This window comes from Chiloscyllium punctatum, chromosome 11 (assembly GCF_047496795.1).
Source record: "Chiloscyllium punctatum isolate Juve2018m chromosome 11, sChiPun1.3, whole genome shotgun sequence".
NCBI lineage: Eukaryota > Metazoa > Chordata > Chondrichthyes > Orectolobiformes > Hemiscylliidae > Chiloscyllium > Chiloscyllium punctatum.
The window spans coordinates 26,463,207-26,490,140 of NC_092749.1; the positions used below are offsets into that span (position 1 = coordinate 26,463,207).

Below are 26,934 nucleotides of genomic sequence, written 5' to 3' on the forward strand. Positions count from 1 at the left end.
ATGTAAATAAAGGTTAGCTGTGATGGCAAAGCAGATAGCCTCGGCATCACTTAGCTAGTGATGGCCAAATGAAAAAGATTTTTGCTTTAAATCAATATTGTTCCTTACAGAGGGGGAGAATAAATGATTGTCAGGTGAGCAAAGATTAGGAGTAATATCCCATGATTTCAAATAATCTGCCAATACTCATTGTCTGAACTCACATGTAGACTGGTTCACTTGGGCATGGTGATGGAGGACCATCACTGCTTCTGGAACTATACCCCAGCCAAAATGTACTTCCTTGCTATTTAAGGAATTAAGGTTATGGATGTGCCCTAGCCAAGGATCTTTTAATTATAGGTGTTATTAGACTACAAGGCTACCAATTAACCTGTTAAATATCTAAGAGAAACTAAGAGCTGGTTAGGAAATCCAGGCATATATTTATCTAGTCAGTTTTATTTTTTACTCACATTCCACAATTCCAAACACGTTGATTAATTGTTTCCGATATACACACCCAGTCAAATTCTGACCCAATTATTCTATAATAAATACATCATCATCTGCCCCTTAGCTATAATTGATCTCAGACATTCCTGCCAGACCTTACTTAATGGTGACAGATTCCCATTTTTCTTTTTTAAAATAAACATATAAATTATAATAATGAAAAAAAGCCCAGCAAAATATTGTCCAGAACCACAATATATTATACTTACGCTTCTTTTAGAGTCCAAAGTTCCTTTTGGAGTTTCTTAGAGCTTGGTCTTTTCTTCATAAACCAATTAGACCAAATAGCTGACTGCTATTATCCATCCATTTCAACTTGGCGAATTCTCCATTCTCCACATCTGTTTTAAAACTGCAATATTGTTCCTCAGTCCTTTTTCATTCACATATTTTGTTGAAGGCATGTCATCCTAAAGTTACTTATTCATAAATTAAGAGCAGAATTAGGTAATTCAGCCCTTCAAACCTGCTCTACCATTCAATAAAAGCGCAGCTGATCTGTGTATTCCAAATTCCACATTCTTATCAGCACCAGATAACCCTTGAGTTCTCTGTTTAACAAGGATCTATCTCTGCCTTAAAAATATTCAATGATTCTGGTTTCTACTTCAGTTTTAAAACGTTACCCAGGTACATATGGGTAGCTTATTTCTCCATAGGTTTGTATTCAGATCATAGAAGTGGGTAATCAAACCCCAATACTTTACATATACATTTAACCATATTTCTGAGATTTTCTTTAATTTAGAGCCAAAGAGTTATGGAATCATACAGCACAGAAACAGACCCTTCAGTCTAACTCGTCAACACCAACCAGATGTCCAGATCTGACCTAATCCCATTTGCCAGCATTTGGCCCATATCCCTCTAAATCCTTCCTATTCATATTTTTAAATGTTTTAATTATACCCACCTCCACCACTTCCTCTGGCAACTCATTCCACACACACCACCTTCTGCGTGAAAAGGTTACCCCTTAGGTCCTTTTTAGATGTTTCCCCTTTCACCTTAAACCTATGCCCTTTAGTTTTGGATTCCCCCACCCCAGGGAAAAGACTTTGGGTATTCACCATATCATGTTGGCTCAAATAATGCTTATCTTTCAATTTACAACTTACATGTAGCTAACCATCCTCTGCTACCATCACTAAGTACTAGAGACCAAATGCTGGTTAGACATTCTGGGTATATTCTTGCCTCGGCAGAATTTTATTTCTACTTCCAATCCATAATCTTCAAACATAATGGTTACTTAGGCAGGGAGATCCCACTCGATGTTAGGAATTAATAGCATATGAAATCCTGTTCTAGAGGATCCTGACCCCATACTGATGAAGGGCCTTCATTTCCATAATGGCAATTGGTAGAGTGAAACCTCTGCTTTTATGTATGATGTCCTTCAATATGAGATTGTCCAACTTGTCCAAAGTTTGGAAAAACAAGTTTACAAGTCAATTAGTTGCAAATTAAAAATGTCGCTGATATTTTAATAACACTGCTTGAAGTTCTAATTCCAATGTAGTATGGTAAGGATAGATGAGTTCTATAAAATAAGTAATTAATTGCTAAAGAGAGTTGTTCTAATCATAAAAAGCAGAAGTGCAATCTGTCCAATTCCTGCTTCAGCAGCCAACTTGCAATCATCAGCAAAACAATGCAAGGTTTCATTAATAGTATCACACTGATGCTTCATTTGGATTCACCAGGACCACTTGACTTGGTCTACTGATGGACAAAGGAACTGGTTCCAAAAGGTGAAGTAAGAAAGATTTGACAAGGCAGCAGTTGACAGAGTGTGGCAGCAAGGAACTGTCGTGAACAGGAATCAAAGGAACATCTCTCCATTGAATGGAGACATACCCACACAAAGGTTGTGGTTGTTGATCATTAATCGCTCCAACCAAGGGCATCAATGCAGAAGTTCCTCAGAACAATGATCTTGTTTCAACCATCTTCAACTGCTACAGCTGTCACCTGCTCATATTTTGTGGTTCTATCATAGTAGGAAATTTCAGGATTTTGACTCAGCAATGCAATTCTTTGGAGAAAAATAATGGGTGATAACATACAGTAAGATCTAAAAAGATAGGCTTAGACTGATAAGTGACAAGTAACATTTGCACCAAGTGTCAGGCAGTGAGCATCTCCAGAAAGAGAGAATCTAGCCATTGACCCTTGACATTCATTGGCATTGCTATCAGATAATTCTTCTATAAATCAATATCCTGGTAGCTACTATTCAGAATCTTAGCTGGACCGGCCACATATATATATTGTGACTACAAGAACAGATCAGATGTTTGTTGGATTAGTGGTGCTGGAAGAGCACAGCAGTTCAGGCAGCATCCAACGAGCAGCGAAATCGACGTTTCAAAAAACGTCGATTTCGCTGCTCGTTGGATGCTGCCTGAACTGCTGTGCTCTTCCAGCACCACTAATCCAGTATTTGGTTTTCAGCATCTGCAGTCATTGTTTTTACCCAGATGTTTGTTGTACTGTTTGAGTGATGCACATCCTCAGTCCTCAAAGCCTTTCCACCTTCTACAGAACATCAGTCAGTAGTGTGATGAAATACACCAATATATCTTTGGGAGTACTATTCTAGCAACATTCTAGAAGATCCACATTAGCCAGAGCGTAACAGTCCACTTGTTTAGTACTATCCACTATCAGCACAATGTGATTGTAATATTGACCATTTACTGGGTGTATTGCAGCAACTCATAAAGGCTTCTTTGACAGCAAACTCCCCAAATCACAAACTCTACAATATATAAGAGCAAGGACACCAGGTGCATTGGAACATCACTCCCTTTACCTTTCACTTCAAGTTACAGACTACCCTTATTTGAAAATATTTTTAAAATGATATTGGACTGGCAGTGGCATCGTGGTAATGTCACTTAACTAGTAATCCAGAACATTGGGTCAATATTCTGAGGACATGTGGTCAAATCCCACCATTGCAGATGGTGAAATTTGAATTCACTAAGAATCTGTAATAAAAAGCCGGTCTAAGGGCGATGATGTGAGCACTGTTGATTGTTGAAAAAAAATCATCTGTTCACTATATCCTCTAGGAAAAGAAATTTGTCATCCTTACCCAATCTAGCCTACATGTGACAACAATGACTCTTAACTAAAATAAAACAAAGAACTGTGGATGCTGGAGATTATAAACAAAAACAAATTTCTGGAGAAACTCAGCAGGTCTGGCAAAATCTGTGGGAAGAAAGCAGAGTTAATGGTTTGAATTTAATGACTCTTCATCAGAACTGTTAGCAGTGAGGAAAAAGTGGTGTTTATGCTGAAGCTGAACTTCCTTGGGTGGGTGGGGGTTGGAGAGATGGAGAAGTGAGCAGATAGGTGAGCATGGAGCCCTGAGAGAGAGAGAGAGAGAGAGAGAGAGAGAGAGAGAGAGAGAGAGAGAGAGAGAGAGAGAGAGAGAGAGAGAGAGAGAGAGAGAGAGAGAGAGAGATGAAAAGGGTGGATAAACAAGGTGATTATGGATAGCCAGGACAGAAGAAAAGCTGAATAAGTGATATTACGAACTAAGAGCAAGAGAAAATTTAGATTCCCGACAGTGTGGAAACAGGTCCTTCGGCCCAGCAAGTCCACACCGACCCTCCAAAGAACAACCCATCGACCAGACAAAGAGCAATGGGTGAACTTAACTGAATGCAACCCATATAATGTGTTAATGGGCTTAGGAGTGTCCTGAAGAAGGGTTCTGTCTGAAATGTTGACTCTTGTTCCTTGGATGCTGCCTGACTTGCTGTGCTTTTTCCAGTTTATCAATTCTGACTCTCCAGCATCTGCAGTCCTCACTTTTTCCTAACTGTGCTAAATGCAAACAGGACCAAGTGTTGGGTGAGTAAAAACATGGAAGGATGGAATCAGGCTCTGACGTCAGTAAACTCAATGTTGAGTCCTAGAGGCTGCAGGGACCCCAGGCAGAAAATGAGATGTTGTTCTTTGAGCTTGCGCTGAGGCTCTCTGGAAGATTGCAGCAGGCCTGCGACAGAAATGTTGCCATAGGAACACTGCAGTGTGTTGAAGTGGCAGGCAACTGAAAGCTCGGGTCATTTTGGTGGACAGAATGTTAAGTGTTCTGCAAAGCAGTCACCCAGTCTGCATTTCATCTCTCCAGAGTAGGGAGGCCACATTGTGAACAGCAAATACAATAAACTAGATTGAATGAAGTACAGGTTAATCGCTGCTTCAGTTGGAAGGCCTTTGGATCATGAAGACGGAGGAGGTAAATGGGCAGGTCTTATACCTTCCACAATTGCATGGGAAGGTGTGGTGGGTATATGAGGAGATTTTGGAATGGAGGAAGGAGTGTACCAGAGTGATACGCTCTTAGCTCTTATTATCACTTATTCAGCTTTTCTTCTGTCCTGGCCTGCTATCCATTATCACTTTGTGTTTGCCTATCCGCTCATCTCCACCACCACTACCACATCCCATCTCTAACAGCACGGTGTACCTTAAACACACACACTAGAGTTCAGGAAGACTGCTCACCATCACCTTCGAGGGAAAGAAGGGATTGGCAATATTTTCTGTGGCTTGCCTGTGATATATACTTGCTGTGAATGAATAAATTAATTATACTAAACATACGCAACTGACATATGCTCTAAGAAAATGATCTTCCCTTTCTTTTCAATGTTCTCTATGGTGAACTCATCAATAAACACTGTCAGTTTTACTCTTGCACTCCATCTTGTGCATTAACTTTTTTTTTGTTTTCTTGAAATGAAGAGGGTTCATCTGATTTGACCAGTCTATTCCCAGCCAGTTGACAGTACATTTCTTCAACTGTCCACTAGGTGTATGAAACTGAAAGATATAAACTGGCAGCTAAAAATAAACTACAATCAAATGGCAATTTAAAAAAAAAATGCTTTGTTCAACTGCACAAGTTGCATGGATCTGTATTGATTTTGTCATCACTTTAACACACTTTGTATTGAAATTTGGATATGAAATCGAATTCAACCAGTATAAAACAAAACATAAGAACTCTTAATCACACAACACCAGGTTATAATCCAACAGGTTTAATTGGAAGCACACTAGCTTTCGGAATGACGCTCCTTCGTCAGGTGATAGTGGAGGGCTCGATCGTAACAGAATTTACAGCAAAGATTTGCAGTGTGATGTAACTGAAATTATACATTGAAAAATTGATTGTCTGTTAAGCCTTTCATCTGTTAGAATACAGTGTTAGTTTCACTTCTTTCATGGGTAAATCACAAAACCTTTTTTATTTAAAAGTTGCATTCTCGGGTTAGCTGTTAACAATGGTGATAGCTAGACAATATGTTGAAGATTCTGGATTAGTGGTGCTGGAAGAGCACAGCAGTTCAGGCAGCATCCAAGTAGCTTCAAAATCGACGTTTCGGGCAAAAGCCCTTCATCAGGAATAAAGGCAGTGAGCCTGAAGCATGGAGAGATAAGCTAGAGGAGGGTGGGGGTGGGGAGAAAGTAGCATAGAGTACAATGGGTGAGTAAGGGAGGGGATGAAGGTGATAGGTCAAGGAGGAGAGGGTGGAGTGGATAGGTGGAAAAGGAGATAGGCGGGAAGGACAAGTCCGGACAAGTCATGGGGACAGTTACTGAGCTGGAAGTTTAGAACTAGGGTGAGGTGGGGGAAGGGGAAAATGAGGAAACTGTTGAAGTCCACATGTGGTCTCTAAAGAAGGAGGCCATCTGGTGTGTTCTGTGGTGGAACTGGTCCTCCTGAGAGCAGATCCAGCAGAGGCGGAGGAATTGGGAATACGGGATGGCATTTTTGCAAGAGGTAGGTTTTGCATTGAGGGGTCGATTGTCTGTTGGGACTTTCATCTGTTGGAGTGCAGTGGTGGTTTCACTTCTTTCATGCGTGGATCACAGGACCTTTTTTTTTGAAGTTGCATTCTTGGGTTGGCTGTTGGCAGTGGTGGTGGCTGGACAGTGTGTTGGGGGTGTTGGCCCCCTGTGTTCTCTGTCTGTGGCCTGGTGTTTGGATTGATTCTGGTCTGGGGGGTGGGGTGGGCAGAGTTTTGCATGGATTCATGCGGTTTTTTGGGCTCAGGGTTCTACATGAATGTGTGCAGTTTTTGAGCGGGGTGCGGTGTGGCACTGCAGGTGCAGATTCACCCCAGGGGATGTGTGTGTGCATGTGGGTCTTTGTGTGTGTGCGTGTGCGTGTGCGTGTGCGTGTGCGTGTCTGGGGTGGGGGTTGAGAGTGAGACAGAGAACACAGGGGGCTAACACCTTCAACATATTGTCTAGCTATCACCATTGTTAACAGCTAACCCGAGAATGCAACTTTGAAAAAAAGGTTTTGTGATTTACACATGAAAGAAGTGAAACTATCACAGTATTCTAACAGATGAAAGGCTGAACAGACAATCAATTTTTCAATGTATAATTTCAATTACATCACACTGCAAATTTTTGCTATAAATTCTGTTACGATCGAGCCCTCCACTATCTCCTGACGAAGGAGCGTCGCTCTGAAAGCTAGTGTGCTTCCAATTAAACCTATTGGACTATAACCTGGTGTTGTGTGATTTTTAACTTTGTACACCCAGTCCAACACCAGCATCTCCAAATCATAAGAACTCTTGAACTGCATCTATTGCATTTTCTAACTGCACCCAGCATGGACATGTTGGCTGCCTGCTGTGTCTCAATGCAAGTCCTTTGAGACTGAGGCAACCCTTGTATCACGGCAACTAAGTTCTGAAATCTTTTGCTGCTGCAACTGGAACCTGGAGATTCCTCCTTTATGCTTTCATTAGACATTAAAGGAGCTTGGAAAAAAATTCACAAACGTGCTGATATACAGGGATATAGTATCGTGATTTAAGCACATTGCTATTGTATAGCTAGTACTGCTCAACAGTGCAGAATTGCAGTCACTAATTTGAAAGAAAACAGAGTTTAAAAAATCAATGAGTTCCTGCCTCACCTTCTTCCGCACCCAGTCATCAGGTTTCTCTGGCAGCAAACTGAGTATCCAACAAAAAAGTGCAAATTGTCTAACCAGAGCTTTCAGAATGGAGGTTTGTACCTCAAATGGGATCATGAGATGAAATTATGGGGCTGCAAGCTTTATAAAATAGCAACAGTTATTGATAAGCTCCTCCCCCATTTCCCACTCTCACAGGTTTTCTCTCCAGTGTTGCATGCTGTCAGTTTCCATCAGGTGCATGACAAAGTTCAAGCCTCAAAATGGGATCACAGCAAAAAATCATTTCAAAAGTACTGGTCTAGAGGCCTTTCTCATGAGGACTCCCTGGAGCTAGCAATAAGACACAGATTACCCTGGAGCTGCCACACTCTAGATGATGGCTGAAAATGTGTTGCTGGAAAAGCGCAGCAGGTCAGGCAGCACCCAAGGAACAGGAAAATCGACGTTTCGGGCATCAGCCCTTCTTCAGGAATCTCCTGTTCCTTGGACGCTGCCTGACCTGCTGAGATTTTCCAGCAACACATTTTCAGCTCTGATCTCCAGCATCTGCAGTCCTCACTTTCTCCACACTCTAGATGATGGATGATTGGCCTGATTTGCGGTGAACAGGTTATTTCACAAAATTTGCTAAATGTAACACACTGTCCAATATGATCCCCCAGGGTTGATATTAATGCTTGTAATTCCTCAGCAAGATGTACTTATAAACTGCAAGATGCAAACAAGCTGCTGGTCAGCAATCTCTTTACCTGAGATAAAAAGCATCTAACCAATCCTCCAATCAAAGTCTTCTGTTCACATGTACCTTATGTGTGACAGAGTAAATGGTCTCTGCTCCAGCTCATTCACTACCTTTCCTGGTGTTGACATTCCATTGATGGAAATTGTGAATAAAGGAGCATGCTGCAAGGTACTAGTATTGATGAGTTCACCCTTTTGCTCTGAAACATTTATAAACAAAGTTAAAATGGTCGCTAAGTCATGTCATTACTTCCTCATTTCTGACATTCTAGAAGGCTTCTCTCACTCTGACATGCAAAGATCAACCCTGAAAGAGGATGAGAGGCCTCATCTTCAGCACCCAGGTCTTTTGTCATCACTCTCTTCTAGTCATTAAGGACTATCTTTTCAAGAAAAAGTAAACCAAAATATCAAAATGACCCTTTGTTTGTAGACACGCACAAAACCAAAGTATCAAAATGTAACCTATAATGGGTGTGATGACAGATGTATGCTACAAGCAATTTTATTTGATGGAAGGCTTTTGTGGAAGGAATGCAGATAATGATGTGAGTCAAGAAATATTTTCAAGTTATCATAGGGATGTAAAGGTAAAAGTGCTACATGATGAGCAATGATGATAATCAGTTCACGCAATCTGATATTTTGTGAGGGGAAGGTCACAGATATGTAAAGCATATCTGTCACTCGTGACAGCTATTGGGAGAGGAGTTGTCAGATTTTGACCCATCTACTGTTAGAAAATGGTGATAAAAGACCAAACCAGAATAGTATGTAACCTAGTGGAGAGCTTGGAGCTGTGGGTTTTCCAAATCACCTTTGATCAGAGAGGTTTTTGATATGATTTACTCTTTTGGCAATTACCCAAAGATGACCATGGCTCTAATTTTAGTATTTGTGTGAATGCTAAGTAAATTGCCAGCTACAGGTACTTTTTTTATTGTAAAATGATTCACAATAATGGCATTGACACTTTTGATAATGCATAGTGATAAAGTCAGTTTTTTCTCTATTGCTAGAATTAGTTTTTCTTTGTAAATGAACTTGAAGGGATTTGAGTGCTGATTGAATGAGAATAAATAAATTATTACTCATGATCCCTGCAATTGAGTTCTCCATTTATATTTTCATGTGCGTACTTTTTAACACAAACCAAAACACAAATTAGAATGAGACACACAGTCTTGCATAACATGTTATCAACTGCAGAATGCATTATGAAGCACTGTGGGATAAAATGTACAGTTCATTTCCACTGATCACAATTCTATATACTAACTGTCTGCCCAATTCTGTAATATATCATTATCTCATTGATCCTTCCAATAGCTTTAATGTGAAATTTGCACAGGTTGCATCATTTAAGTTGTTACAGTTTGATACATAGATGAATCACTGAAATATGTGCTTCAGCACAGTGTCTGGATTTATGTTAAAATACTGTATTGGAAATTAATGCATGAAATTCGGGTTTTGAGATCATAGTCCCAAATTGGTAATCTTACAACTACAGTAATTTTAAAAGAAAGAAATCTTCATTCATGAGCAGAGATTTTATATATTGGTTATAAAGAATCATGATGAATTTTGGCATGTTATTTTCCTCATTTTGATTAATTAGCAAATACTACAAAATAAACAATGAATTCTGATGATATCAGACTTTGACATATACCTCAATCCATTAAATATACAGTCAAAAATTTAGTAAAGTTTAGTAAAGTAATTCTTCTCTGTGCTTTATGATGTCTAAAGAAAGAGGCTGACATATCAGTAAAGCATCTCTTGTGGATGATAAAAAGCAGCATCCAAGGTGACCTTGTGCCGCTTTGTGTAGTAGACTGCGCCATTAATTGCCCAGCACTACAACGTTTGCTAAAATCATGTGATCTAATTTGCCAGCCAATGGTTACTAATTCCCTGAGTTCCCCATTCTGAGAACTGAACATACATCAGTGCTATGACTGAACGTGGCAGGGTTTTGTAACATGGTGATTGCCAAAGCAGCACTGATATTGATTCAACAGTGATCTAATACTTCACGTACCTTGGGACTAAAACATTACAATTGGTTCAATAAGTAGAAAAAAGAAGCTCACTTGAGTGTTTATGGGGATGTCCATACAGTGATGTTTATTTCTTGATTTTTAAGGTCAGATATCATCCATGTCAGGATGCAATTTGAATACGGGACAATGTTCATGTCTCTTTGTAAATGTTCCTGCAATAAGCTCTTTATTGAACAGAGACAGTGTCCTCTTACATTCCCAAACTTGGGTCTTGCAATGATTTGAAATACTCCAGTATCACACAACCTGAGGTTACTGACAGCACACAAGCTTGTTTTTCCTCACAATTTTTAAACTGAATCAGTACATTTGTTGATATGATGAAACATTTTGTGAGGAAAAGCAGTTTTGTTCTTTTATGGTAAATGTTAGTTTTCAAGGTAATTTGAATGTTGTTGTACCTGAATTTCAGGAAGTTAAAATAGAGGGATAGTAAGAAATTGGGAGAGTAAATTATTTGTTAGCCATCATTACAAAGGAGTTGAAACATAAGAGTCAGCATCTTTTGGAATATTATGTGCAATTCTGGTCTCCTTCCTTTAGGAACAATGTTATGAAACTTGAAACGGTTCAGAAAAGATTCACAAGAAGGTTGCCAAGGTTGCTGGGCTTGGAGGGAGAGGTTGAATATACTGGGGCTGTTTTTCCCCTGGAGCATCAGAGGGTGAGGAGTCACTTATAGACGTTTATAAAATCATGAGGAGCATGGATTGGATGGACAAAGTCTGTTCCCCGGGATGGGGGAGTCCAAAACTAGAGGGCATAGATTTAGGGTGAGAGGAGAAAGATTTAAAAATTACCTAAGGGGAAACTTTTTCACACAGAGTGGTGCATGTATGGAATGAGCTGTCAATGGAAGTGGTGGAGGCTGGTAAAATTACAACATTTAAGAGGCAACTGCTTGGGTATATGAACAGGAAGGGTTGAGAGTGATATGGACCAAGTGCTGGCAAATGGGACTAGATTAATTTAGGATATCTGGTTGGCATGGACGAATTGGACCGAAGGGTCTGTTTCCATGCTGTACCTCTCTGTGAATCTAAGTCATACTGTATTTTATTGACATTTAGTTAGACCAGATCTGGAGCAATGCATACAGTTTTGGTTTCCTTATCTCAGGCCTTTGATGTGGTGCAGTGAAGAGTCAGTTAATTGATTCCCAAGATGAAGATTGTCATTTGAGGAAGGATTGAGTCTAATCAACCTGAATTTTGTGGAATTTGAAACAATGAGAGATGGTCAAATTTAAATTAGTGAAAATCCCAGAACACTTGACAAATAAGCTATTCCTTGCAACTGGGAAATCATGAATTAGGTTTCAAAGTATCAGAGTCAAGAGTCAGCCATTTTGAATCTGACATAATCTTCACTCTGTATTGTGAGCCTTGGAATTCTCTATATCATATAAAATCAGTAGATTTTGGATTCCAACTGACTCAAAAGATGTAGGAAAATTGTGGAAAATAGAGGTAAAGTTATTAGCAGTCAGCATCTTATTGAATGGCAAAGTCAAAGGAATATGTTGCCTTACTAGATCTTAACCTTTACAGCAAAACAAAACTGAAGGCATCATTTTCCATAAAGAAAGTGAAGAAAGTAAGCAGGTGTGTTTAAGGTTTGTCAGCTGGCATCACTGAGTGGCTGAAAACAATTCTATGCTGAAATATTGTTTACATGTGCCTCTTCAGTTCAAGTGTATGTGTAATGGTGTCCTCCATAGTTTGCTTGTTCTGTACACAGCTAACATGGAATCCTACTGACACAAGGGTGCTAGCTTTGAGATCAGTTCTGATCTGGGCTAGTTTCCCTGGCCAGCGTGACAATCAGCTGTCACTTGTAGCTTCAGTTCTGTGGATTAGGGAATAGGAGGAAAGGTTGGGGCAAAGGGGCTACTGAGTGGGGGAAGGGGTGGAAATAGTGAAATCAGTGAGATTTCTCTTCTTATTCAATAAACCCTGTTGGAAAGTGGAAGAGTGCAGGCTTGGGTTTGAGGACTAGGTCTGGCGTCGATTATTTTGCTCCAGTGTAAAATATATTTTGATGATGCAGGACTGTTGGAACCACAGTCAATGTTGCTAGAAACTAAATAGTGAACGACAATTTGTCTTTATACTGCAGTATGGAAATAGGTAGCGAGGAGACTTAACTATTGGGTAAGCCTCCGAAGGCATGAATTATTGCAATGTTTCAATTCATTTGGATTCCTTTGATGCAACAGCTGAATTGTTCTTCATCTATGACAATATCGGATAATGGTAGATCATCGTGGCGAGAAATGTACAACAGCCCAGCTCAATCCAGACCACACCTAGCATCTGGACACATGCATTCAGCAGCTGAAGTGAAGAATCGTGAATAACTCTTTCCCTGTCTAACTCAGGTTCGCTGAGACCGGTTGTAAAGACCCAACTGACCTCACAGACTGAGTTCAAATAACTGAAGTACGGATGGAGGATCTTCTGGTCTGTATGGTAAAGCAACGTACCGAGCATCGTCTTTACTTACAAGTAAGAGGAACTCGCATTATAAAATTCAAAACTGTTTTAAGCATTACCATCAGTCAATACAGTTTGAGTCCAGTGGTAATAATGGAAGTAAGAGAAGAGTATAATCAGATTTATCCATGGAAATGCGCATGCCTCCAAAATGTACTTAAATTATTAAATTCCCAAGATACGCATTCCTTGTATAATATTACCAACTATTATAACTGTGTAATCCGATAACCTTATGTAAATACTCTTTATACTGTAGTTTCTCAATAACTCGTTAATTGTGATCTTGGAGCGCGAGTACATAATTATAAAGAACACACTCACTAGTGGCGCCTCCCTTGGAATTACAAAAAGAGTGGTCATTCAATCATATTTTCTTTTAAAATATATTTTGGGCAAGTATTTCGGTCAGTGGAGTAATGTACACTTGCTGCAAAGCCACTTTCCCATGATTTAGTTCCGCCAACGAATGTGTACATTCAGCTATCTAACCCACTGAAGCAGTTTGTTGTTGTTATAGCTGCCGTCAACTGTATGGACCCTGTCTAAGTGTCGGACAATGCCTAATAAATCTCTATTAAAACTGGTCGAAAAGGTAACCATACCACAGTCCAGTACATTGACTTGATTCTATTTATCCCACATACTGTGTTCTTTAAAACTTGCTTCACCTCAAACATTAATCGTATTTCCATTCGGAATATTACTTTAAAATAAAGACTTTCAGGAAACAGATTTTTTTTTTAAAAAATCAAAACACCAAGGTCCCAGCTTTTAAACTTATATGAATTGAAGGGTAATGCTTAAACTAATCGGAATCCAACTGTAAAGTCAGCTCCACAGAGCAATGTCTTGGTGTCAATTACCCAGCTAGAATGGAAACTTATGAGGAAATCTAAATGCAGGCCTATTTATATCTCTATAATGAACAAACAGACATAGAGGTAGGAAATAAAAGATAAATAGACACGTACATAAACAAACAGATATACAGCTATTACAAAGCTAAACACGTGTAATGGGATGTTTGCAGAGAACGAAACTTGCATATCAATGAATATTAAAACACTTCTACATTAATGTGGAGATGACTGAAGAGGAAAAATTACCAGAAACTATTTTTCATTCAAATCGTGTGAAGGTGCTTAGAGAAACTTTCCTGAATATAGGAAATATTTAAATGTATTGTTAAAATATTAGATAATTTTGGCATAATTGTGGTCATATTATTGTATTAATAACTTATATTTCGTGTTTTCGTTGTCTGCCTCTGTATTGCTGTCAAAGTGCCAGTTGTGTAGTAACATCACTCCGTGCCACGCTCTGACATGACTTAAGATTCATAAGAAACAATGTTTTGAATGATCTATTTGGGACGAGTGATATGATTATGCGTCATCAGAAAATTCACCATTCCATTAAACCTTTCACCAACTCCTAACATTTATAAATGTAATCTGAAGTAGCATTTCAACCTCTCAAAGAAAACAAACCCACCTGAATTAATATGGTAAAATTCTATATAATATCCATCTTTAAGATGAACCGTAATCAACCGTGAAGATACAACCTCTGTAAATGACATACTGGAGATGAAATAAAATCTCTCCTTGAAATAAGACCGGATCAGTTGCACTTCACATTAAATCCAATTCCTATTACCAAAGTTAAATGCCATTACTATGAATAAAAGACATGAATTTATTTGCAGTCTAATTTAAGAGTTTTCTCAGTGGAATCTTTAACAATATTTAACATTAGAGGAAAGAAAAACATTTTATAGTACCTCGCATTTGATAAATAACTGTCTCTTCGTTTAATAATCAGATTAGTAATAGAATCCAGGATTTTCTAAAATTTGGTATTTCAATTTATAATGTTGTGGCTTTCAAGGCATGGCCTTGAATTATGTGTGTCCGCTTATGGTTCCTTACCTACATACGTGTGTGTGGGGTGGGGACTCCTCTGCAATGTATTTGTGCTGCCGAAAGAAAAAGGGACACTTAGTCGAAGCTTTCCGTCCTGCAATCATCAGACCAAGTCACAAGAAGTTCCAAAGGGAAACTCGTTATTTGCCTCTTGACTTTGGTATTCTTGTGAATTGCCCTGACGAGTGCAAAATAAAAGCTTTTTGCAAAACGTGTCTTTTTCATCAATACTTACTTTCTTTACCAAACAACTTTTTGTTTATACGTGTGGTTCTGTATTCCATGCACTTCAATTATGCTGAGGCTTTGCACTCAACTAATTCGATAAAACAACATTTCGCTTTCAGGGGCATCTTTAAAATTTACAATTACGCTGCACCAATAAAACCCACCTTGCCTTCGTTACAAACGCCCCTCCATTTAACTTTTATTTTCAGTTTAGAATCAGTGCGGCCGACTTGCTCATTGTGATCATTTCCTTCCATAAGCCTATCAGATCCTGCGGATTATTTACCACAATTCTGCTACTTTCTCTTTTGTGATCTCGCCGCAAACGTAGCCCAGCGTTTCCCTGGACCAGATTTTCTTTTGTGATTGTAGCATGTCAAGGTACCGAGATCATTTTGTTTTTAAGTTTTAATTCTCCCTCACAGTGTGCACTCGTTCCTTATTTTGATCTTTATTTTGTTTGCTCAATATCACAAGAGCAAATTGAAACTCGTACCACCTTTTGCAATATGCATCGTAGCTCAAAGCAGCTGCACACTCCCTTTTGAAGTTCACTGGTTTAAATCCTGTGGGTTTTCTAAAAACTGACTGAAGAAGAAACGGAATCGCAAACCGTTTTGGTTCCACCTGTTTAGTCCACTTGCGGAACGTCAGCGAGCGAAAGGACTCTCGCGAATCCCACCTTTCAATTAACGAACCAATTTTTTTTGCTGTTTTTATGTATTTGGGAAATTAACATCCAATTCTCTTTTTACTTGACATTTTTAAACATACGAAACAAAGGCACAACCTCTCGCCATCAGTAAGTAATTGTTAAAAAAAGGCTCAGCTGGGCTGAGCCACGACCGACCGTTTCTAATGAGCGTCCGAACCGCCACTTCTCGTCCCAATTAGCCCTTAACAAAGAGCGCGCGTAAAGGCTGATTGCTCAGCGTTGCTCTGGCGTGTTTTACTTTGTTTTGCTTCAGCGGCCTCTCCTCGACTAATTGTTGGCTCTGCCCAAGGACACTTTCTTCATGAACAATAAACTGATGACTTCTTTGGGGCCACCGACTTGAAGCTGAAGATTTCCCACTTCCAGTGTTGAAACTGTGGCCCAGAAATGAACATGAATCGAATTGTTATCCGCGAAATCTCCAAATCCAGAGCGAAAGGTGTAACAGATGACCCCCCTCCCCAAACGAAAACCGTCAATGTGAATATGATTGAACTAACCTTGATTAGTGTTTGTAATGTTAGCATCTGGCACTCGCCAGTGGTTCAAACCGAAAACACAGTCAAGGAACAAATGACACAAAGGTGCGGGGAATTAGTAATGAATTTATTTACCTGCATGGCCCGGTCTCCTCTTGTCTTCCCGAATCCAGAGCGTGGTGGTCATTTCCAAATCAGTTGCTGAGCGCAAGTAGATACACGGCATCTTTAAAACTGATTGACTTGGAAAGGGGCGGGTTAACGCGTCTTCTACTCCAACCCGATTGGATCTGTCTCGGGGAGAGAAAGCGAGACCAAAAAAAATGAACTGTTTGAAAGTAACTTACTGACGGAGGCGTTGCTTTTAGTCTCCACCTCCCGTCCCTCCCGCCCCCGAGTGAATTACCTGCTTTGGTGCAGGTTGTCCTGCTCTGTTCCTCACCAGGTCTCCACTCAGCTGTAACATCACCGCGCTCCCTTTGACCTCCCTCTCTCCAAGTTGTTCCAACCAGGAAGAGAGGCGAAGATTAATACAAAAAAAAAGGGAAAGAGCCTGTGATGTTGAATATGGGAGATCAGAAGCAGCCGAAAATGGTCCCAAAGTGCACCTCCTTCAGCATCAAGAGCTTGCTGCTCCCTGAAGCGGCTCAGCAGCAGCACAGCGACAGTAACCAGGGCTGCAGAGCGGGCGATACCGAGCTCAAAGCTGACTTTAAATACCAGGACAGCCCGGAGGCACAGCTCGCCCCTGCTGTGGAGGAGGAAGAGGACGAGGAGCACAAAAAGGACGAGAAGAAACACGGCAAGTACGACAAGCCACCGTTCAGCTACAATGCCCTTATCATGATGGCAATCCGGCAGAGCCCGGACAAGAGACTCACCCTGAACGGTATCTACGAGTTTATCATGAAGAATTTCCCTTACTACCGGGACAACAAGCAGGGCTGGCAGAACTCCATCCGCCACAACCTCAGCCTTAATAAGTGCTTCGTCAAGGTGCCCCGGCACTACGATGACCCGGGCAAAGGCAACTACTGGATGTTGGACCCGTCCAGCGACGATGTGTTCATCGGCGGAACCACGGGCAAACTGCGGCGGAGATCGGCCACCTCAAGGGGCAAGCTGGCTTTCAAAAGAGGGCTCCGCCTCTCTCCGTCAGGCCTCGGCTTGATGGACCGGGGTAACCCTTTGTATTGGCCTCTGTCCCCCTTCCTGTCCCTGCACCACCCCCATAACAGCCTCAACTACAGCAGCGCTGCCTCGAGTTTCCTGAACCAAGCTCCCACTTACAGCTCCTTGCTTTCCGGTTGTGGGGCTGGCGTCGACCAGATGTCCAGCGGAGACCTCTCTCACCCATTGTTAAGGGGATCCGTACAGTGTGGTTTGACCAACGGATACACGGTGAACCCTTGCTCTGTGAGCTTGCTGTCCGGCCAGACCGGCTATTTCTTCCCGTCCCTGCATCACTCGCAGTCAGTGCAACACCAGAACGGAACGGGCATGGGCAACCCGGGCGCCACTTCTAGCTCTCCCCCAGCAGCTTCACCCCTCATCACCGAGACCCTCAGACCGTCTCTGTCCACTTTCCCGTCCGGACTCGCCGCTGGATTTACCAGCTACCTGTCACAGCAGAACGGAGGGGCTGCTGGCAATTCGTTTTTGCACTGATCTAGGCCCAGGAAGTGACAGTAGGTAGCAAACAATGCTATGCAAAACTACAGCTGCACCTTACTTCAGGAAATCTGTGCTGATATATCCGCTAGATTATTATATCTGGTTTTAGACGAAACTTGACTCTTATATGCTGTGAGGGAAAAAAAATCATTTAATAATTCCCGAGGCTGTAGTTTCATCCTGTAGTAATCATAATGTCGAAGGTATCTTGCACACGTGCTACTGCAACAACGGAAAAATGCTCCTGCCTTTTTTATAGTTTAATTGTAAAGGGAGAAAAACAAAAAAAAAACAATGCAACCGGTTTCCTTTGCAATATTAACGTGGCACAAAGGGAAAACGTTACCTTTAGTCTGAAACCTGGACTTCTCTTTAACCAAAGGTAACACTATTGCATAATCTAAAATATTATCAAAACGTTTGGAGTATGTTTGTTTTTTTTTGCTCTTGTGTGTTCAACACTATTTATTATTTATAAAGATGTACATATATGTATTTATAATTTAATAAGTTGCACAATAATGTCTCCCTAACATTGTAGGTTATTTAATTCTCTTGTACTAATTAACTTGGAAGTAGTAGCAAATGTGGTGGCATTTTATTTTTCGCTATCTGAAATGGTTGCACCATTATTTTTATTCATCTCTATAAAAGCGCCTTAATAAACACAGACAAACAGGGGTTTCTGTAAAACGTGGACCGCTGTGAAATATTTATTTCCTCTTCGAATGATCATAGTCTTAAAATGCCGGCTCCTTGTTTGCACTGCTCAGGACTTTTCCCCCGAATTATTTCAACAGAGACAGATAAATATGAGCACAAATTTCACAAGTACTTTATTTTTGGCGTGTGTATGTGTTTGTGTGTGCATTGGATTGTCTTCAACACATTTAAATGGTGTGTTACAACTTGAAAACGAAATCGCGAAAACATTTTGTTTTGCACAACTCAGCCTGTTAAGAATTTCCTCAAAAAAAACCTTGGTTTTTGAAAGGTCAGAAACCTTTTTACCGAAACTTGAGTTATTTGTGGGTTGTTTTGATGGGAAGGTATTTGATTGGAGGCGAGAATCTTTGTGGAAATAGTTATCTTGCCAGAAGCGTCAAACTACATGGAATTATAATGAGTGCCAAGACCGAGGGAGTGATAAAATCCGACAGACTGCGTGTCTGTACAATTGTACATAATTGCTCAGAGAAACACATGTCAGCTCGCCTATATTAGACAGAAGATGTATTTTGTTTGTAATGTGGCCCAATCTTCATATCGAATACCATTTGCCCTGCAGTTTTCTCTTTATATTTTGTATGTACAATTTTCGTCATAACTGATGTCCGAGCTTCTCCATCCAGGGAAGGAAATTGTTTTGTGATGAACTTGAAACTGATCGAGTAATGCAGACGCAAATTGAAATTCGCAAATACATTAGACTGAGCGGGAAGTCATCTATTAATCTCAGGCAATGACTTCGAAGCGATCCCACCGATCAGCTACAGTATATGTTTTGCGTTGTTGCTGAAGGTTTTATTTTCTCGTCGCTTTGCCAGTCAGGGTGGACACGAATCTCTCTCTCTGAGTCTTATTGTGCTCAGAGCTGGGAGTCCCTCCTCCCTCCCTGCTTCGTGCACTGAGGATAGTAAACATGGGATTGATGCAAAATGTTACTGACAGGACAAGTCTAAGGGCGGGCAGAGAGAAACCAGCAGAAGTCTATCTTGGTAGCTCCCAGTTATCCTCGTAATTCTTCCTGGCAGACCATTGCAGAGGCGAAGTAACAATAATTATCATGTTGGCTCACAATCCCAAACTGTGTGTGTCTGTGTGTGTGTGTGTGTGTGAGAGAGAGAGAGAGAGAGAGACAGACAGACAGACGGAGAGACAGAGTCTGCGGGGTTTGTCCCACGGCAACAAAAAGTACACACTTTCGAATATATTCATTCATATGTTTGAATTCAGTTGAAAGTCTGCGATTCAATTCTGTGATGTACCCCAATTTACTTCGAAAATAGCAGTGTGCTGCCTACTCTGATATCCATGAGCGGGTTCCACGCTCCTTGGTTACTTTGTTCGTTTTTGTTTTGTTAATGCTGGCTTCAGGTTCAGGGTTTCCCTGGCTCGTTCGAACGGAATCAATGCTATTTCCCCGGCTGGCCCAGTGTAGCATGATCATTGTGTTCAGTGCAATGCACACACGTCTGACTCCCGGGCGCTCCCGGAGCGATTTGAAGGGACGCTGATCCTTTGTTTGAAATGTACAATTTGTTTCGCAAACTGATTTTTCCGCAGAATCCCTATTTATTTATTTTGCTTTAGGATTAGCATTCAGGTCAATTATTTTAATTGTTTACTGAACAACCGAGGACATAATATTCATGCAATACAATAACATAGAGAATCTTATTCAGAACGAGGCCTTATACCTATTTGCAGTTATTTTGCAGCTCGATGTTATTAAAATACGCCTGGACAAGTGAATAAAACCAAAATATGTTCAAATCGCCAGTGTAAACATATTCGCTGCTTGTATGTTTGCTTTGTAATGAAGCCTTGGTCCAGGCCTCCCGATGCTGCAGTCTACCTCACTATGCTGTTACGTAAAGCGGAGCACACGCAGCGACATTAGAAGGGGTACTGTCTTAAATTTTTAAATCACGAAAAACAATCGTATTACATTCATTGCAACCGAATTGTTCCCTCTGCCTCTCGGTCTTCCTCTGTTATTGCTGGAGGGAGTTGGCAATGATTAAACTCCTTCGCGATCATATTCGTTCGGTCTTAGACTCGTGCTGTGCATCCGATTCCTGACATTTGTACGTTTAGTGAATGGAATTCAATAAAAGATTTACTCTGCATTATGAAAGCTATCTAATCTGGTATTCTGTGTACACTTCCATTTTGTGCTCTTTCCTGTCTGTATTATGTACAAGTAAGTTTGAAATGCCTTTAGTTGAATAGTTCTCAAAATTACAGGGTTAGAAAAATAAATATTTTTTGCCTTAAACCTCTTCCTCAACTTTTGGGTGACTAAAGAAAACACAATTAATAGAGCGAAAGAACCCTACGGTTCGCTCGATTCCATGTTTTGCGACGTTGCTAAAGTTTAATGGGAATGTACAGTGTTGATATTGCAAAACTCGGTATTTTCTGATGTGGCATTCATAGAATTAAAGAAATAGCAGCGGTGGGAGCTAATTTTTGACCTTGAGTTTATTCCAACGTCAATTCCCCATCGGATCGGCCTACTCCAGTCTTCCCCCGTTTCACGTCTTACCTCGGGTGCTTGTTTAATTCCGTGTGAGGTTGACTCGGTTTTCACAGCCGCTTCAACATTCTGTTGAAATAAAAACAAATTCCCAATCTTCCTGAGTGTGTTTTGGAGCTAGCCTTGGTTTATGCCATTTCATATTCGGACACAATTTAGTCGTGAATAAATAGTTTGAGCAGAAAAATAAGTTGACTTTCGACCAGGCAAAGTCTGTATATAAACGGAACAAAATGTCTTGCATAACTTAATTTTAAAAAATGCACTTGTTTTCAGGACCAGAGCAGGTTAGGTTTTAGTTCATAAGGATGCCTCAGTTTCGGCCCCCTCCCCGTTTTGATGAGGGTTAGTGAGGACATAGCGCCGGAGCTCTGAGACTAACGCATCGATCTGAAAGAGGCTGAAAGGATCTATGGACCGTCTGAAATCCATTGCTTCCTTTCAGTCCATATTTTTAAATATCATCGCGTTGTAATGCTGGGGTGACAGTTTAATGCTGTAATTGTAAATACCTTGGATTGTACGTGAACATATAACAATGGGTTTCTGTTAACCATTTGTCAGTTTGTAGGTTCTGTGAAACAGTGAATGAAAAGTCACATTTTCCCTCAGATATACCTTTAAGGTGCACAAATACCAGTTTTTCCTCACTACAGATATTAAATAGGAAGAGTAAGACAAACCCTATACCATTAGACAGGAATATAAACAATTCTCTCATCATTGCATGTGCAGCCCCGTTCCATGTACCTTTTCTCTGCCAGTAATAGCCCAAACCACAGCAGTTCATAACAAGACGTTGGGAATCCTTTTAAACCTCTGTTCTTGTCATATGTCTTGATATAAAATTATCAAATCTTACCCCACAGAAGGAAACAATTCGGCCCATTCGGCTCTTTAAAAAAAATTGCTCCCAGTTTCCACCCTTTTCCTGCAACCCTGCATTTCTCCCATTTTTAAAGTAAGTTCCGTTTTGAAAGTTACAATTGAATCTGCCCCGAAACCTGCAGGCCGTGCAGTTTAGATCGTGACTGTTTGTATAATATATATATTTTTTAAAAATCCTCACCTCCCCCCCCCCCTTCTGGCTCTGTGACAAATGTGCAAAATGTGGAAATTCTGGAAAATGTGACCTGCTTGTCTCTGTGAGTTGCTGAAGTGAATGCTTAAAGCAGAATCTTGCAGATCCCGAACCCATGAGATACTTTAACTAACGGGGTATCTGGACCTTTTTACAGTTAAAAAAATCTAGTTAATTTTAAAATTCGATTGAAGCAACTAAATTGCCGACATTTGTACTGAATTAAATTAAACCGAACGTTATATTGCTGGCAGATCACACGGGATTGAATGATATCAAACCTATTATTTGCGATGCTACATGGGATGGAGGTTCTTCACGTTTTAAAAGCCCAGTGTCCAATCTAGCACAACTGGGGTGCCCCATACGACAAACAGTTGTGCGTATGATCGTTTTTTTTTAGTAGCATTCACGTTACATGAAACCTTCAGTTGTGTTTTAGGACTTGCCAGGTTTTTCAAATCTTTCCAAAGAAACTGAACAGTGTAGCACTAGCAAATAACTCAGCAACTCCACATTCACTGAGCGATACATACTTGCCGAAAATTATAATTATCGTCTGGTTTAAAATATGTGAACTATAGCTATCGATGGTTTAACTGCGGGATTAAACGCTTTGAAACGTTACGAAATGCATCCGTGCAAATCCTGCAGCTTGCACTGAGGTAATGTGGAATTAATTCATCATAACTCTTAACACACGTGTAAAACTCGAGCTTTTCCTGCCGATGGGTACATTGTGTGTATCTCAGCGTGTGTGAACCTTGTTTCGTGATATCTGTATGTATCTGTTGAACATTGTATATCTATATCCGTATGTGTGGGTGCCTGCCCGTCTGACCTTTTCAAGCCCTTGTAGTTTTTTTTTCTGTAGCTTCTTCTCCCCTCTCATGTTAGGCTGTTGGTTTTCGTGCGGGATAGAAGCCCAAATGTCCTCACTCTCAATGACACTGAGGTGAGAAAATGTGGGAAGGACCATTTTTTAAAGCTGCACAAACATATTAAGCAAACAAAAGGCTACATGGGAGATGGATGTCTGGGCCTGGTCCTTGAGGTATAGGGACATCTACAGTGCTGTTCGGCACGGACTTTCGCGATTTCCTGTGGCACTGTGGCTCACTGGTTAACACTGTTGCCTTACAGCGCCAGGGTCTCGGGTTCGATCCCGCCCTCAGGCAGAGTGTCTGCTCCGGTTTCCTCCCACAGTATAACGTTGTACAGGGCGAATGCAGGGTTCCAGGGATAGAGTAGGGGGTGGATCCCGGTAGAATGCTGTTTGGAGAATGGATCGAATGGCCTGCTACCCACCGTAGAGATTGACCTAGTGACAGCCCAGAAATCGCCATGAATTTGCACGTCAGGGGAACTTGCAAGCGGTGGTGTTCCCGTAGATTTCATGACGTTGTCCTTCTAGGTAGTAGGAAATCACCAGCTGGGAAAGTATCATGGAGCCTTGCAGAATTGCTGTGGTGCATCTTGTAGATGAAACACCATGCTGCCACTATGTTTTGGTGTTGGAGGTGGTTGATGGAACATCAATCAAGCGGCCCTTTACTGGTGTCAAGCTTCTTGATTTTTGTTGGAGCTGCACTCATCCTGGCAAGTGGAGTGTATTCAATTATATTGACTTGTGCACTGCAAGTCATGGAAGGATTGGGAAACAAGAGGTGAGTTACTTGGAAATGCTAGGATAAAATGAGGACTGCAGATTCTGGAGATCACAGTCGAGAGTGTGTTGCTGGAAAAACACAGCAGGTCAAGCAGCATCCGAGGAGCAGAAGAATCCACCTTTCCTATAAGGCCTTCATCAGGAGTGAGCCTTGTGAGCCAAGGGGATAGAGAGATAAATGGGAGGGGGATGTCGCTGGGGGGAAGGTAGCTGAGAGTGCCATAGGTGGATGAAGTTGGGGGTAATTAGATTAGATTACTTACAGTGTGGAAACAGGCCCTTCAGCCCAACAAGTCCTGCCGAAGCGCAACCCACCCATATCCCTACATTTACTCCTTACCTAACACTACGGGCAATTTAGCATGGCCAATTTACCTGACCTGCACATTTTTGGACTGTGGGAGGAAACCGGAGCACCCGGAGGAAACCCATGCAGACATGGGGAGAACGTGCAAACTCCACACAGTCAGTCGCCTGAGGCGGGAATTGAACCCGGGTCTACGGCGTTGTGAGGCAGCAGTGCTAACCACTGTGCCACCGTGCCGCCCACAGTGATAGGTTGGTGATAGGTTGGAGAGGAAGGTGGAGCGGATAGGTGGGAAGGAAGATGGACAGGTAGGACAGGTCATGAGAGCGTTGCTGAGTTGAAAGGTTGGATCTGGAATATGGCGGGGGAGGGGAAATGAGGAAACTGGTGAAATCCTTGCCTCTGACCTATTCTTGTAACCATTGTATTTATGATTGACTTGTAACAACCACAACCATTTTCATTTGTACTAAGTATGACTCCAAGCAGTGGAGAGATCTCTCCCTGGTTCCCATGAACTCCAGTTTTGCTAGATCTCCTTGAAGCTGCTTTTGGCTAAATGCTAACTTGATGTCAATGGCAGTGACTCTCACCTCACCTCTGGAAGTCAGCTCTTTTACCCTTGTTTGGACGAAGGCTGTAATAAGGCCAGGAGCTGTATGACCCTGCTGGAACTCAAAAATAAGTAGCAGTAAGCAGGTTATTCCTCTGTAAGTGCAGTTTGATGGCACAATCAATTACCTCTTCATTAGTAATTGGGATTGGACTGTAAGGATGTTATTTGGCTAAGTTATATTTGTCTTGCTTTTTGTGTACAAGATATACAAAGACAATTTTCCACATTGTTGGGTAGATGCCAGTATTGTACCTATACTGTCAGAGCCTGGCCAGGTGTAGGTCTAGTTTTAGAGCATAAGTCTTCAGTACCGCTGGTAGTATGTTGTCAAGGCCCATGACCTGTGTAGTGTCCAGCATCTTCAGTTACTTCTTGACATGATGTGGAGTCAATCAAATTGGTTGAAGACTGGCATCTGTAACCACTCACTTCTCAAGTGTAAGGAAACCAACACATTGTCTTCCAGATTTGGGTCACCTAGATTGCTTCTTTCTCTATACGAACATCTTGGCATTTCGCTATATCAATTGTCATTGTTGCTTTGGGCTCCTGATCATCCTTGAAATGCTATTAGACAGTTAGTGGCTGATTGAAATGTAATCATTTAAAGGATTTAGGTGAAACTTTTTTAAACAGAAAATAGTGAGACTGTGGACCTTGCTGCCACAGGGAGTAGTTGATGTGAATAGCATGACTACTTTGAAAGGGATGTAATATAAATACTTGGCAGAGAAAGGAGTAGATTAAGGATGTGTTGGTGGGGATAGATGAAGAGAGAGGAAGAAGGAAGCTTGTGCAGATCAGTGGAGAAGAATATCTGTATTTCTTCTTTTCCTTCATGGGCCATGAGTATTCCTAATCACCCATTCCTAATTGCAACTTGAATTGAGGGACTTGCAAGACAGTTTCACAGTCCATTTAAGTAGTAACCACATTACAGCAGGGTCTACAGTGCACATGTAAGCCAGACCAGTAAAGGTGGCAAATTTCCTTCCCTAAAGGACATTTGAATCAAGTGTTTTTTGTTTAAAGCACTATCAATGATAGTTTCAAGGCCACATTTACTGAAACCAGTTTAATTCCAAAATAATTCCTGGAGCTTTATTCTGTGCCTTTTAAATTTATTTTCAATAAATCATGGGATATGGGTGTCACTGGTTATGTTCATTTATTGCCCATCCCTAATTGCCCAGGAGAAGGTAGTGGTGAGCTGCCTTCTTGAACTGTATGGTGTAGGGACACGATGCTGTTAGGAAGAGCATTTCACAACTTTGATCCAGTGACAGTGAAGGAATAGTGATACAGTTGCAAGTCAGAATGTTTCCCTGCATCTATCTCTGGATCATTAGTCCAGTGATATCTCTACACCACTCTCCCTTTTCTGTGTTGTAAGAACTAAATCTCGCTGTGTACCTCTGCCCATCTGTCTAGATGCAGCTGCCTGTGAGTGCCTCCATCTGTGTGCAGTTGCTCTTATGCACATGCAACAATGCCTGTATCTGTACTTGTTTCTGTAAATGGATACATATACATATGTGTGTGTGTATTTCTCAGATTGTACCTACATTTGTATGTTTGTGTATCTGTATCTTAGCCCTGTAGTTAAATGTTTAAATGTTTCTGCCTGTGTGTTCATGGAACTTGATATTAGGGACCCAGGTGTCTGCAATTATAGCTCTTTTATGGATGGCAGCAGTCTCAAATTTGTAGAAAAATTATCTAATTTTGGCAATGTGTTTTGCAAAAACATTCACCATGGGATGACTACAGAATTCCCAAACAGATCTTTTATGGAAATTTATCTCAGAGCAACTGACTTCAAGGTGGTCAGTACAAAAAAAATTACACCTTAAAAAAGAGAATCTTACAATGGTGCATTGCAGACCACCTCTCCTGGGAAACCATTACAACCAATAGCACCATGTGAACACTGAAATTCAGCTTAGCATACTCAGTAAACCATGTCTAATTTGGAGTATCTAACCTGTACATTGGAAGACCAGGAATAGCACTATTGCAAATGATCCATCCAGCATCAATATGAACTGTTAGTTCTGTGCACATCATTCTTTGGGCTCTTCAATTATGAAAGTACTTACAGAAGATTATGAAGACATTTATAGCGTTTATAACCCCAGGATAGCCTGGGAACATGGGTTCAAATCTCACTATGGCAGATAGTGAAATTTGAATTCAATAAAAATCTGG

At 40.9% G+C, this 26,934-nt stretch overlaps 1 protein-coding gene across 1 annotated transcript; it reads left to right on the forward strand.

Moving 5' to 3' along the window:
• The first annotated feature begins 16,528 nt into the window (after window positions 1-16,528).
• On the forward strand, window positions 16,529-20,635 carry LOC140482844 (forkhead box protein G1-like). Its single transcript, XM_072580530.1, has one exon. It carries the CDS (start codon window positions 16,676-16,678, stop codon window positions 17,783-17,785), a length of 1,110 nt encoding a protein of 369 aa, XP_072436631.1. The 5' UTR covers window positions 16,529-16,675; the 3' UTR covers window positions 17,786-20,635.
• Window positions 20,636-26,934: the final 6,299 nt, after the last annotated feature.

What these genes read in the sequence shown, in the direction of transcription:
- LOC140482844 (XM_072580530.1), top strand. Translation starts at nt 16,676, where the DNA reads ATGTTGAATATGGGAGATCAGAAGCAGCCGAAAATGGTCCCAAAGTGC.